General features: G+C 47.4%; 1 protein-coding gene across 2 annotated transcripts; it reads right to left on the bottom strand.

The window, feature by feature from the left end:
- Positions 1-1140: 1140 nt before the first annotated feature.
- Atxn1l (ataxin 1 like) lies at positions 1141-12664 on the bottom strand. Of its 2 annotated transcripts, none has more exons than XM_028768714.1 (3): positions 12563-12664; positions 9928-9989; positions 1141-8515 (listed from the first exon to the last, which is right to left on the bottom strand). In XM_028768714.1, exon 3 carries the CDS (start codon positions 8393-8395, stop codon positions 6332-6334), a length of 2064 nt encoding a protein of 687 aa, XP_028624547.1. In that variant the 5' UTR covers positions 8396-8515; positions 9928-9989; positions 12563-12664; the 3' UTR covers positions 1141-6331. The 2 variants fall into 2 exon arrangements, with proteins under 2 accessions (XP_028624547.1, XP_028624546.1); XM_028768713.1 differs by having other exon boundaries at positions 1141-8512.
- Between the last annotated feature and the right edge of the window lie 2001 nt (positions 12665-14665).

The raw sequence follows: 14665 nt of genomic DNA, 5'->3' as shown, positions 1-14665 counted from the left end.
TATCTCAGCACTTGGGAGGACAGAAGCAGGTAGATCTTTGTGAGTTCTAAGCCAGCCTGTTCTACAAAGTGAATTCCAGGACAGCTAGGGCAACCAGTTGTTACATAGAAAAATCCTGTCTTGAAAACAAAAAGCCAAAAGCCAAACAAAGAGTTGCACTGAAAAGAGATAAAAGAGATTAAGTCCTTAATTGATCCAAATACCTTCCACAGAGTTTCCTACTGAAGTCTTCCTTGGACTATTTCAAATGACAGGATGCACTGTGTTCCAACGAATACCTTGTCCACTTTACATGGGTTAGCTCATTCTTTCCACAACATTCTAAATTAGTACAAATTCAGGAATTAGATATGTGGGTTCAAAACCCCAGGCCAGTGGTTGCTTGCCTAATATACTGGGGGCCCTAGCTTTGATCATTGCAAAACCAACCAACCCAAATAAGCTAGATGTGGTAGTGCACATTTTTTTTTCTCCCAAGACAGGGTTTCTTTGTGTAGCCCTGGCTGTCCTGGAACTCACTCTGTAGACCAGGCTGGCCTCGAACTCAGAAATCGGCCTGCCTCTGCCTCCCAAGTGCTGGGGTTAAAGGCGTGCGCCACCACTGCCCGGCAGTGCACATCTTTTATCCCAGCACTTGGGAGGTAGAGACAGCCTGGTCTATACAGTGAGCTCAAGGACAGCCAAAAACAAAACAAACCAGTCTTATTACTGTGTAACTTGAGCCAATTATTTAATTCCTGTCAAAAAAATGTTGGTAATACTAGTGATAGACAATTGATAAATCACAGGATAGCTGTGGTACACAGTAAATAAGTGTGCTTGAGTGTCTCGCCACCTAAGGCAGAAGCAGCGGCTATGATTGGGATTACTTCAATGTGTGGCAGTATGCCAGAGAAAAGGACCATGTGGATAAATCAGCAGTTAGGACATCTATGGGTTCTAGAGATTGATTCTGTCAAACTTAATCTACAGGTAGATTTCCCAGACTCTGAAATCCACAGCAGTGGGAGCAGAACATGGTTCAGGTGGGTCCCACCATCTGCCAAGTTTACCAGTGACCCGAACCATCTGTGCTCCAAGTGATCCCACCCGATGGCCACCCACCAAGCTGAGATAGGAAAAAGGCGCAAACACCAAAAGGAAAAGCTAGTAGTTTATATAGATCGATATATAGATATATAGATATTGATATATATTGTGTTTACATAGTCCACAAGTTAAATGCAGGTATCCATAAGAAGAGAGCATTAACAATAAAAATACAATCTGTGTGTAGCCAAGTACAGAGACTTAAAATGGTAAAACAGCAAAAAGGATCTCACAAAAGTACAAATATACAGTACAAATTGATTTATTTAAAACAGTTACAAAAAAGCACAACAAAATAGAGATTATCCTTAGAATTATTAATGCTTTGTTAAAGATCAGGTAGGATTAGAGGGTAAGAAATGGTACTGGGTGGGAGGAGCACCTGACTAGTTCTAAGGCTTTAGATACAATGCAATTGATTACATATTAATTCAGCCATTACATACTGGGGATAGTGGTTGGGGGACCAGTAATTTATCTACAGGGAACTCCTACACAAACCAGATCCATCCAGACCTCCCCAGTGCCATTCTTCTCTATTCCTTAGGACCCTAAAGCCACCTGGATGACAAAATTCCCATCCTTCCTCCACCCCGTTACCTATCCAACTATCTTCCCTCCCCTAAGGTGCTATGCAAGCTGAGAGCAGTCTGCTCTTTGCAGCTGGAACATATACTGTTTTGGCTCCAGGGATCCTGCGTGACTAGGGAGTGTGTAGAGGACAGCCTTATTTTAATACTTCAAGTTTGCCGTTGAGTACAGTCAGTCTCTTCCCCAATCCAATTCAGTGAGTGCACTATGAAGCAGGTGAGGGTCCTCCCTGCCTTCAGCAATACCAGCAGCTCACCCACCCTCACCATTCACAAGCACAAGCAAAGTCCCTGCAGGGTGTGGGGTGGGCAGAAAACCACTGTCATCGGTTCTCTCTCTGAAGTTCCTAAGACCCCCTAACATAAAGACAGACTAAACGCTTGCAAATCTGACATTAGGTAAAGGCACATGGGCTACCGCCACACACACTGCAGGCAGGAACCCAGTCTGGGGCCATCTTTACTGCCAGGCATTTACAGTGGAATGGCTTTGGGATCACACAGACTGTTGAGTTTGCAATCTACTAGGGAAAGATCTAGGCGTAACAGGAGAACTAACAAACCTTTAGTGTGAAAAGTGCATTTATTACTATTATTCCTGCTGAGAAGGTTCAGCAGGGCAAGCCACACCAGCTCTCCCTCTGCTCCAGGAACTGTGCATAGTCTGCAGGTAAGGAGAGAATGCAGCCAACTCTAGCATCAAGGGCCAATGTCATCCTAGGCCCACACCAGACTTTTGGTCCAAAGATGGATCCTAGAGTTGAAAAAACAACTGACAGCTGCAAAGACCCAGATGCTTCTTTTATTATTGCATAATGTGGGAGACCTTTCCTACCCTGGGGAAGCTAGAAGGGGAAGGCTTCCAAGCAAGGGCTCACAACATCCATCCATAGTAGAATTCAGCTCTTCAACTGTAGTGTACAATTTTTCTGATCTAGAAAGTATAGCTTCAGTGTAGTTTAGTAAACTTAGTCCTAGGAAGTTAACACATCTCTACAACATGGCCTTTGTCCTGCTCACTTGTAAGACCGTGGCCGAAGTTCCCATGGCCAATTGGATCAATCTGGTTATCTTTACCCCAATGGCCTGAGCCTTTCCCAATATCCATCTTCAGCTCACACCAGTGTGACCACCCAACTCTTCAATATTCCTGCTCAATGCAGGTTTGAATTATGCTACCATCCTGTTCTCTTAAAAATGCCTCTAATACCCACTGGTAAAAATAAAATAAAATGCAACTTGAGGAGCTATTTCAGCCAAACTTCACTTTCTTAACCCCAGAATCGGGCTAGACAAATGCACTGGGATGCTGCCTCAAGCCCTAACTCAGTTCCTTTTGTTCTGAGAAGTACCATAAAGGAAAGAGAAAAGATCTGTTTGTTTTTCTCTCAAGGCAGGCAAATTTTTGGAGCCTAAGGGTTCCTGAGAGCACTGAAGCTGCCTCCCTCAGATTTACCAGCCCATCAACAGCATTCACACCTGCCTGTTCAATATGACTGTGCTATGCAGTCATACTGGCAGAACACAGGTTAAAAATGGACAAGATGCCTGAGAGTCTACATGGCCAGAGACATGAAGGACAGGAGCTATCATGAGCAACAGGCGGGACAGTGAGCAGACAACAGCAGTGGCAAAGCAGCACAGAGCAAACAAAGGCCATAGTGTTAAGACCAAATGGGACTGTAAGTGTAGAGGGCTCAGTCTAGCTCTTCTTGGGCTCCTCTACTGGGTATAAGCTCTCAGCTCTGAGGACCCAATCTCCTTCCCCACTTCTCATCATCCTTTACCAAGTTCCCCTTCTATATTGGCGTAAGTATTTCTGATAGCTTCAGATAGCAGTTCTTCAAGTTTTGGGAGTGTCCTACCATTCACTAGGACCAAGCTGGTCTTTGTCAATTGCCCAGTCCCCGAAAGCTGACAGCACACCATTGAAATGCTCACTCTAAAAGCCATTCATGTCCCTTTCATACTCGGGTTAAGTACTGCCACAGCTCTGACAAGCATCAGCACACACTTCTTTTCTAGGGTGCATACTTCAGTAAAGGTAGCTCTCAGCAAAATCAAGTTACATATGCATGACGCCACATTAAGGGAGTTGCCATTTTTGTTTTTGTTTTGTTTTTACCAAACAGGGATAAGAAAAGGAACCACAGCAGAAAGGTCAGCGCCCAATTTGTCAAGGCCCTTAACAATTTCTTTTTCCAAGGATTCAGCTACAAGCCGTCCAAGTACAGAGCGATTTGACTTCAAATACTAGCCAATTACATGTTTGCCCCCAGAGGAAGAAGCCCTGTGGTATCCTGGGTAGACACTTCTTGAGCATCTACAGTGCATGTCACTAAACTCCATGATGAACCTTTTGAGGAAAGGGGCCTTGTGAGAAGCCCACACATGCAATAATACCTAGGAATGAGTTGGTCATCTAACAGTCAGGAGATGAGGCCTTCTCCTACAGCTTTCATCTGAGAGAATTCCTCAAGACTCAACCCCACAGGCCCCCACTGTAGGAAACAAGCCAGAGAAGCAGCAGAGAATGGGGGCAGAAGAAGGGGAGGAATGTGCTCTCCAATGTAGCACAAGGCCGGTGTTTGACTCTGACATAACACAGAGACTTCAGTACTTGCGGTCAGGTTAAGCAGCATCCTTTGAATGCCCCCTAAAAGCTCGCTGACCAGGGATCTGCTCTCAAGGTATGAAACAGAATGTAGGATTTAGAGCAAACTAGCCAGTTTCTGTCACTCTGTTCCCAAAGGGAACAACCTTTAGCACCTGAACACTAAGAATGACTCCATTCTCAGAACTCCCCCTCCCCCAGGAGGTAGGTAAGATTATTTATCCCCATTTGGCAGCTGGGGAGGAAGTGAAAAAGAGATCACAAGACTTGCCTTAAGTTTTGCTCATACTTCAGAAGTGTAGGACTCCTGATGACAGGCCATATCCAGATGGCTGGTCCAAGTCTATCTATGAAGGAAATGCCACAATCATTCCCTGGGAGAAGTCTAACTACACAGCTGGGTGGACAATACCCTGAGTTGCCTTCAAGAGTCTAAAGAAAGCTGTCTCCCCCCCATCCCCCCCCCCAAAAAAAAACCTTCACAAAAAATTACTCAACCACTTGAAAGTTGGTGGGGGGAGGGAAATCTAAATCCTAATACCCAATGGAATCCTACAGTCCAAGCTGACACAACTGCAAGCTGTAGGGGAAATGTGGGAATAAGACAGACAGATGTAGCAAATACAACCAAGACAGAAAATACTCTTTCTAGAAGAATCCACCACCATACAAGGAAACATCTGCTAAGATGTTACAGAGACTACTCTAGACTTTCAGAGCTGATACTGAGAGGGAACAACTTAGGCTGAAATGCTGAGAGGCAATGGACTGCAATGGGAAGAGGCCAAGACATCCACTGGAGTGGGAATGCCCAGCCTAGGGCACAGTTTCTTTCTTGTTTCCCCACTATATTGCTGCCAGTGGAAGAGGACATGATTTTGAGTTTCTAAATATAAAAATTATAGCTGATAGGGAAACCAGGGACCCTTATACACCAAAAACTAGAGGTCTTAGTGGACAAAGGCAGTGCAGCTACACATGAGGCCCAGGTCAAGACGCCATGCAGAGGTCAGGCAGCAGAAGGGTAGGAGCAGTGCAGGCACTAAGGCACAACATAGACAGACAATGGAGGAGTGTGGGTGCCTAGGGGTAAAGGCCCTCCAGGTCTTTCTGAAGTTACTACTACAGACTGAATGAAGTATCAAAGCAAGCGGGCCTGACAGGTTAAGTGGGAGCTTAGGTTAGTGGCCTTTCAAAAGCTTTGCCTAAGTTCCATCATCTATCAGTCAAATCTTTTCTCCACAGCCCCGACTGGGTTCCTGGCAAGACAGTCCTTCATTCTCAAACCTGAAGGGCTCTCTCTCTCTCTCTCTCTCTCTCTCTCTCTCTCTCTCTCTCTCTCTCTCTCTCTCTCTCTCTCTCTCTCTCTCTCTCTCTCCTGACCCTAAACTGCTAGAAAGCCTTATAGCGGAATGGTGAGGTGAGATGGTCAGAAGCGAAGGACCAAGCATAGTTCCGTAGATCATGGTGCTGCCCCACCCCAAACCCCCGCCATAAACATCTGTAACAAAACCACCCTTTAAAGTGCACGTCTCTCACAAGAAGAGTTCTGGGTGGGAACCCTCTTATTTTCAACCATTGGGCCTCCTGCCCTCCCACCACAAAGGAGGGGAGGGAGACAGGAAAAAAGAAGGAAAACAGTTTTACTGCTACTATAAGCTGTGATCATCATTGTTGGCTCTTTCTTTTGCTTCCTCCCTCTGCCACCTGCTCCCAAAGCCTGTACTTTCCCTTGCAGGAGCCAGGGATGAGTAGGAAAAAACAGGGAGGCCCTGATTTTGGAATGTTTCTTATCCTATGTGCACTCCTACCCTTTCTTGCTCCAAGTCTGCAATTCCCCATCTCAGCACCCTCTAGAGCTGTCCTGAGAGGATAACGAGCAACACATCCTGCTTTGGGAGGCTGTCTTAACGCCTATTTCCCCCCAAATCTCACTGCCAAGAGAGCCATCCTCTGCTTGGGCTGTGCACATCCTCTCGATGCTCACGGTGAGGCTCACCTCTGGGGAGAAAGCCCAGTCCTGGGTTGGGAAAGAGGTTCATTTTCCTGCATTGGAACGCCCTTCGATGGACAGCTTTACCTCCTGTGGAATGAAAGAGGGCCGGAGCAGCGCAGCCCGTGCCTCCTCCCCTTGCATGCTGTATCTTTGGAAGCTTGGGGCTGGCCAGCAGGCCTGAGCACCAGGCTCAGGCTGGGAGGGCTCTCCCACCCGGGAACCCTCTCCTGAAGGCTGGTTCTTCCCCTCACTGTCACATAGGTCTCTGGGCCCCAAGACTGTCCTCTCAGGCCTTTCTCGGGGTGTACCCAGCTGCCCTGGGGGAGCACAGCTGGCCTGAGAAACTGAGTTACTGTTCAAGCTCTGTAAACTGATAGAGATGCAGACATCTCCCACCTGTAGCCGATGGCAGGGCAGAGAGAAGAGTTGTGCAGTCCGCCCAGGGCTGCAGGAGGACCAGCCCTGGCCATATACAAAAAAGGGGTGCTCAGGGGGCACCTCAATGCTCACTTTGCTCTGCTGTTCACCAACCACGAAATGCAGCATAACAAATCCAGGCCACTGGCTCTCTTGAATATCCACGACTGTGCTAGAGTCAATCTTCAGCCCCCCACTCACTTCGGCACTACGCACAAAATCCTGGGTTTGGAGATCCTCTACCCGCTTCAGCTCCCCTGTAGCCAGCTGAATGATGGCGCCTTTCATGAAATGGGAGGGCACGTGGGAGGAGGTAACAGGAGGTGGCGTTGGCTCCTTGTCTGGGAAGGTGGCTCTAGCCTGCATGTCCAGACTTGATGCAACCAGGATCTCTGAGCCCACAGGCAACAGGCTAGGGTCAGTTCCAGTGGGCACCAGGTTGCCATTGGCTACAACCATTGCTTTGGGTAAAGGTCTGTGTTTTACTGGTTCCTGATGGGATTGAGGGTAGAACACACGGGCCTGACTTTTCTCCACCAGTTCTGCAGGATTCCTGGCTGACCCTCGTCCCTCACCCTGATGGTCAAGGGCATGATGGGATAGGTTAAGAGGGCTGGGTTCATCTTTCCTCTGAGCTGCCACCACACGATAGTCCTGAGAAGCTAAGGCGCCGACTACCCGCTGGACCTCTAGGTCGGTGTCTGGAGTCCCTCGATGCGCTGGCGCCGCCACCTCCACCCTCGGAGTCTGAGAACCTGAAAACAACTGTCCATCCACCACACATTCTACCACCGGCACCAGTCCTTGGCTTTCACCCTTGATGCTGGTGGAGTCAAGGGCTTCACTCTCTCGTCTTACACTTCGCTCTCGTTGTCTCTGTCCATTGGCAGCAGCTGCTTCCAGAGCAGACTGGCCCTCCTGAGGGGTAAGAATGGGGCTGGCACCTGCTGTTGAAGTTTCATGCAAGGTATATCCAGCAGGTAGCCTAGACATTTGATAATAAACGGGCATCCGGCCTGGAGCAAGATCCAGTGGTTGAGTATTCGAGTGATGTGGCAACTGGCCGGCGGGGGAGGTGGCAGAAGAGGATTTGTTAAATGACTGAGCTGGGGATGTGGCCTGTGGGGGAGGAGTAGCTTCTTCTGCTAGGAGTGAGGCATATGGCACAAAGTGTGGAAGGTGAGTGGTGGCAAGGTTGGCAGAAGGAGAGAGGAGAGGGCTGGGTAGGAAATTAGGTGGCACAGCATAAGGAAGGCTGTAAGGAGACCCAATAAACTGCAGTGAGGTGGATGGCAGCTGGGCATAGTGGACTGGGGGATAGGGGATTCCTGGATGCTGAATCAGTGAAGACGCTACATTAAATGTGGGGGGTAAGGGGCTCATGTTCACAACAGATGGGAGGCCAGTTGGTGAGAAGGTGGCAGGTGGCACAGCCACCTTGTACAGCATGCCATACTGATCTACTGTCAGACCAGTGATGGCCTCAGTTCCATCACCCCCAAGGCTGACTCTGGCTCCCACCTGGCTCTGCCCAGCCACCACAACCCCTCGGGACCATTCAGAAGCATCACTGGAGGGTGTGTGGTTTGTAGAGCAGCTGGTAGTTCTCCCCATATCCTCGCTGGTCACAGGGAGGTCTCGTTTCTTTGGTGGAAGGCATTCCTGACTCCGCTCATGAACAGGTTTCATATTGCTTTGTGGTGTTCCCGGAGCCTGGATGGAGTCTGCTTGCTCCTTTGGGCATCAGAAGTGATTTCTCTGTGGTTTCCCTGCACCCCACTCTGCTGCTGGCTGTGGTGCCCACATCTGCTAGGGAATAAACCAGAGGCAGAGAAAAGTAACACAGGGAATCAAGTCAAACCAAGCATCAACCGTACAAAAAGGAGGCATGAGAGGGGGCAGAGAAGGAGGCTGCCTGTTCACCTGTCAGCCTAGAACAAGACAAGAGGCAGGAAAACCACCAAGAGCTACAAGAATGCACAGCCAAGATACATAAGTAACCAGAAGGGCTCCAGAACCTCTTCACTGGCAGCTTCTGGGTTAGTCATGCTTTTTCCTGAGGCCCTTACCTCTTCTCAGTCGCCTCCCTTGATCAGGGTTGGTAGCACACGTCTTTGCTACTGGCTCTTTCCTCAATTTCTCCTTTTGCTATCAAAGATTCATATGCCACCCTCTTTCCCTGAATGTATGACCTCACTCTTGCTTCCTTTCCCCAGGCTAATTTAGGTTATGACCTCACCTTCTCCCATCTCTTCAACCTAAGACTGGCTAAATTCATGTTACTAAGTGCTGAAGTTTGTAAACCTTGTTCCCTAAACATACCATAAAATGGAGTGTTTTTGTTGTTGTTTCAAGAAACTTTGCATCCCAGCTCTGACCCCATGAGAAGAGTGACTGTGTCAGCTTGCTCTCCAGCTTGTTGCTTCTCCAATCTCTCTGACTAGTAACCAAACAATCCTGACCTCATGCATGACTTCCTGTTCTCCAGTCTAAAAGACTTCTTTCTTCTCACTCATCACCTTCAATTTGCCTTCTTTTTTCTTGTTTCTGCTTCCAGTGCCTGTTCACTGCAGCTCTGCTCTGAGTATTATGTCACACAATTCTAGTTCCATGTCTCCACACATGGGCGTTTACTTCTCTCTCTCCTCTCTTAGTGTCACTCTCTATACCTCTCCCCGACTTTTGGGGGGTGGGATGGGGGGTAGATTTGGTTTGGGTTCTTTTCAGACAGAGTTTTTCTATGTAGCCCTGGCCATCGTAGAATTCTCACTCTATAAACCAGGCTGGCTTCAAACTCAGACATCCTCCTGCCTCTGCCTCCCAAGTGCTGGGATCAATGGCGTGTGCTAATACACCCAGCTTCTGTAATCACTTTTATCCACTGTCAAAAAGCATCTTTTTAGAACACCTGTGACGGTGCATGCATATAGTTCCAGCACTTGGAAGACGGAGATAAGAGTTTAGAAGTTTGAGGTCACCGTTAGTGAGACACTGGCCTTAATGAATCAGAGGCCAGCCTGAGCTTACATGAGAACCTGTTTTGGTTTAAAAAAAAAAAAAAATTCAGAAAAAAGGTTCAATGCATATGAACCTTGGCAATAATTTTTCCAATTAGGCTGAATTCTGTTTTTCATTGTCATGTGCCAGGGTTATTTTTTTGTTTTTTGTTTTGTTTTGTTTGTTTTTTTCCTGAAACAAGGAATCCAAAGTGTTTCTATTACCTGAGCTTCTGGTGGTGCCTCTGAGCAGCTGCAGCAAGTGTCCTCCCCTCTGGCTTGGGAGCCTAGAAGACACAAGGCTGACATAAGCTGGAGGCAGAGCTCCTGTCTTCCCCAGGGCCATCATGAAAGGTGATTCCAAAGCCACAAAAACAGTCGAGCAAACAAAAAAATAAAAGTCAATGAAGTCGCCGGGGCGGTGGTGGCGCACGCCTTTAATCCCAGCACTTGGGAGGCAGAGGCAGGCGGATTTCTGAGTTCGAGAGTTCGAGGCCATCCTGGACTACAGAGTGAGTTCCAGGACAGCCAGGGCTACACAGAGAAACCCTGTCTCGAAAAAGAAAAAAAGAGAAAAAGAAAAAAAAAGTCAATGAAGTCTCTAAACTCTTGCTTCATTCTCAACCCAGTGGTAATAGCACATTTACCCCGAGTGCTCAGGAGACTGAAGGAAAAAAACAAAATCCAGGGCTAATGAGATGCCTCAGTAGGTAAATGCACTTGCTGCCAAGACCTGAGCTCCATTCCTGGGACTCTTTTTTGGTTTTGTTTTTGGTTTTTTTTTGGTTTTTCGAGACAGGATTTCTCTGTGTAGCCCTGGCTGTCCTGGAACTCACTCTGTAGACCAGGCTAGCCTCGAACTCTTGAACTGGGATTAAAGGCGTATGCCACCACCGCCCGGCCTGACACAGGACTCCTAAAAGCAAAAAAATCAAAACACAAGAAACAAAACCAAAAAAAAATCTTTTATGCTTTAGTTTATGACATCCCTGGAAAGAAATTTGCATGTGTTAATTTACCATCATATTCTTCATTCTTTGCCCCACACCCCAATGATTAAGCTCATTTCCAATCCAAATTTTGCTTAAATGCACAAATAAAAACGAGACTTAATACTGTCTACATGTGAGCCATGAGAAGCCAGAGTTTCAGATTTACTCAGGGCCTATGACTACAAGGATGTAGAGATTAAATAAGAACGCTGTCACTAGAGGAAAAGGAACAATTATTTATGTTTCTGGGGCAAAAAAGGAGGTCAAGGGGGAGTTACTTAAAGTGAAAGCTATATTAACAGATTTTCTAAGTAAAATTAAAAGAGCTCCTGTGTGTGTGCACGCGCATACACACACACGTAAAATTTTCTGCACGACAACTTCATACTAAGTACTTAGTAAAATGTGAAAGAAAATGAAAACGCCATTTTGATTCTATGTAGCTAACAAATGGGGAACAACACTATTACTAGGCTACCAATATCTGAATCTACACTTGCCAGAAACATCAATAATTAAAGAACATGGCCTTTCAAGATTCCGGACACAGCTCAGTTGGTAAAGTGCCTGACTAGAACGCATCAAGCCCTAGGTTTGATCTCCAGCACCCCACAGATTGGAAATGGTGGTGGACACCTGCAATCCTACTACTTTGGAGGCAGAAAGAAGAGGATTGTAAGTTCAAGGTAATCACCAACTACATTCGATTATACAGTCAGAAGTCGGCCTGTGCTCCATAAGACCCTCTCAGAAGAAAACAAAACAAAAACCGAACATAGTCTTAACAAGTGAGTTAGCGGTATTGACTAGTACAGAGAAACAGCCGGTTCTGTCAAAGTCAGTATATTGCAAGCTCGATCCAACTGAAGGCAACATTTACTTAAGATAGGGACGGTTCAAGGGTACACAAAAGATGGAAATGTGGGAAAACAGATTCCTAATGCCACAAATAAATCACAAAGTGAGTACAAGTCACGCATTCATTCTTCATCAAAAGTTTAATTGAAAGCACTCAGCTTTCTTTCATTTTCTTAATTCCCAAAATGATGCTTGCTCTCTGTAGCTAAAACAAACAAACAAACAAAAAAAGCTAAGGAAACCTGTCTATGGGTCACCGAGGAGTTAGCAAACAGAAGATAATGAAAGGACGGAAAGAGGAAAAAAAAAAAAAAAAAGCCCAGCCTGCCCACCAGGTTCCCACAACGTAAAACACTTCAAAATCTGAAACCAGGGTGTGGGTGTATGGAGCAGCTTTGGAGAATTTCTCATGGGAAATGACACAACTTGTGAACCTAACTGAACTATGGGGCAACGGAACCATTCCAGAGACCTGACAACAGAGCCGAGAAGGCAGCTCCTCTTCACGCAAGGAATGGAATCAGGAGATTGCACACTGAGGGAGACCCAAATTCAGAGGAAGAGGTACGCCCCACAAAAAGGGAGCAGCCTTGGTAGAGAGACCAGGGATGCTGGCTTTTGATGATCCTTGTTCCGACAGGAGGAAAGGCCTGAACTGGGAGATTCTACACTTAGGGAGTCGGGGGTCAGATGTGGAGCTGAGCCCAGGCCCCGCTGGCGACGCTTCCTTGTTTGGGGGCCCCTTCCCGCCCTGAGAACTCGGACATCCTGGCCCGCGGGGACAACACCACCGGGGCATCAGGGCCTGAGGCCGCCTTCTGGGCCAGGCGGGAAGGCAGCATCTAGAGGGCTAGGCACGGCCTCTTTCGCTCTCCCTGCCCGCTGTTTAGGGGGCCCTCGGCCGGGTAAGGCAACGGGCTTCTCTAGGGGGGCCCTTCCTCTAGAGCTCCGAACACAGGCCTGCTTGGCCTCAGGCCAGCCCAGCGGCCACCGCTCCAGGCGACACTCACCGGCCCATCTCACGGAGCTCCCAGGACTCCTCCCGCTCGTCCCGGAGCCGCCGCCACCGCGGCCGCCGCCATCCCCGGCCCCGGAGCCGCCCCACACCCAGCGGCCCCCCCCCCACCGGGCGCCCGGAGATGGCGTTAAGCGCATCCCGCCCCCGACGCGGGGAGATGACGTCACCCGACCAGGGAGCGCCGCCTACCTCACGGAGGAGGAAATTGGCCGCCTGCCCATCATGCCCAGCGCCCCCCTTTGGTGGGAAAATTAATGCCTATCCGTCTGAATGGGTGTAGTGAGTAGGTGATGTTTCCATAAGCTCCCAGGCCTGGATTCCCTAGAGAAGTTTACACAAGCTATCACTAGAAGTCCAGATAGTGGCGATCCCTGGGGAACCCTGTTTAGGAAGCCCCAGAATTTACTGGAATGGAAAGATGGAAGGGTCATTGTAGGGTCAGGGTAAGAGAGAGCTAGGCCCAGACCTTTTCAAGGGTCAAGAGCCTTATAAAGTTAGAAATAGCCTGAGGCAACCAAAAAGTGCACCTGTTCAGGACCTAGAGAAAGATGAAGTACTGAAGACCTGGGAGTGTGTGGGTAATGGGACAAAGGGCTTCTTACTACAGCGGAAAGCAGGTTAGTTTAGTGATAGTGGAGGGGGAGGATTTTTATTTATTTGTTCATTTGTTTGTTTTTGAGACAGGGTAGCAAGTAGCTCAGACTGGATTTGAACTCACTGTGTAGTTTAGGGTGTGCCTGAACTCTCTTAATCCTCCTGCCTCTATTTCCCAAGTGACGGTATGACAGGTGCACGTATTGCTTTTCTGTTACTGTGATAAGACATGATCAAGACAGCTTGCAGAAGGCCGGGCAGTGGTGGCACACGCCTTTAATCCCAGCACTTGGGAGGCAGAGACAGGCAGATTTCTGAGTTCGAGGCCAGCCTGGTCTACAGAGTGAGTTCCAGGACAGCCAGGGCTACACAGAGAAACCCTGTCTTGAAAAACAAAAACAAAAAAAAAAAACCAAAACAAAAAGACAGCTTGCAGAAGAATTTATTTGAGCTTGCAGTTCAATTTGAGAGGGTTAGGAGTCCACTGTGGTGTGGGAAGCACGGCAGCAAGAAGCAAGAAGCAGTCATAGAGGTTGGAGCAGTGAGGAGGGATTACATCTAGACCTGCAAAGCACAAAGCAGAGAGACTGAACTTGGAATTGCCTGTGGTTCTGAACCTCAAAGCCAGGTCCCTAGTGACATATATCCTCTAGCAAGGCCATACTTACTCAATCGTGCCACTAACTGAGCACCAAGAGTCAAACACCTAAGACTATATGGAAACTTCTTATCCAAACCACCACAACAGGCAAGCACCACATTTGGCCAATACTTGATCTTGTGTTCAGATTACAACTATACCGAAGAAGTGGTTATGCCTGTTTTATAAAAATGAACAGAGAAGCTGGAGGGGGGAGTTGTAAAGCTGATACTGAATGGATTTCTTTTTCCCCTTTCAGTGGCTGTTCAATAAAGAAGTAGCTATTGTGTTTGGTGTGTTTAAAGTCCTAGTGAGTTAGGAATGTAGCTTAGTCCAGTGCTTGCCAGCATTCATGAAGCCATAAGTTCATTCTCCAGCACTGAATACAATGGGACATGTAGGGGCACGTCTATAATCCTAGCACTCTGATGATAAAGATGAAGAAGAGGAGTTCAAGGTCAGCCAGCTGGCACTACAGGAGACCCTGTCACCAAAACAATCAAACAACAACAACAACACACAGATTCATTTAACACACACACACACAAAGTACAAGTACTAGCTGAAGGATCTGATGTCTGGTCCTTAATGTTGTCTGACTTTTTTTTTTTTTTGACTACTTTTAGTTCACTATTAAATGTGTGGGAGGAAGATGTAAAAAGAACATCCAAAAAAGCCAAACCTGCGTCCCTATAATCCCAGCACTTGGGAGGCTAAGGCAGGAGGGTTGCTGCAAGTTTGGGCCAGCCCGAGCTACTGTGTCAAAACCAAACAAAGCAAAAACCCTCTTCAAATATTTTGTGAAGTGACAAAAAGTGGCAAGAATGTATAGTATAGTATAGTATAGTATAGTATAGTATA

Source organism: Grammomys surdaster, unplaced genomic scaffold (assembly GCF_004785775.1).
Source record: "Grammomys surdaster isolate TR1022 unplaced genomic scaffold, NIH_TR_1.0 187, whole genome shotgun sequence".
Taxonomy (NCBI): domain Eukaryota; kingdom Metazoa; phylum Chordata; class Mammalia; order Rodentia; family Muridae; genus Grammomys; species Grammomys surdaster.
The sequence above is the reverse complement of the archived record's forward strand: the minus strand, read 5'-3'. Positions and strand labels throughout refer to the sequence as shown.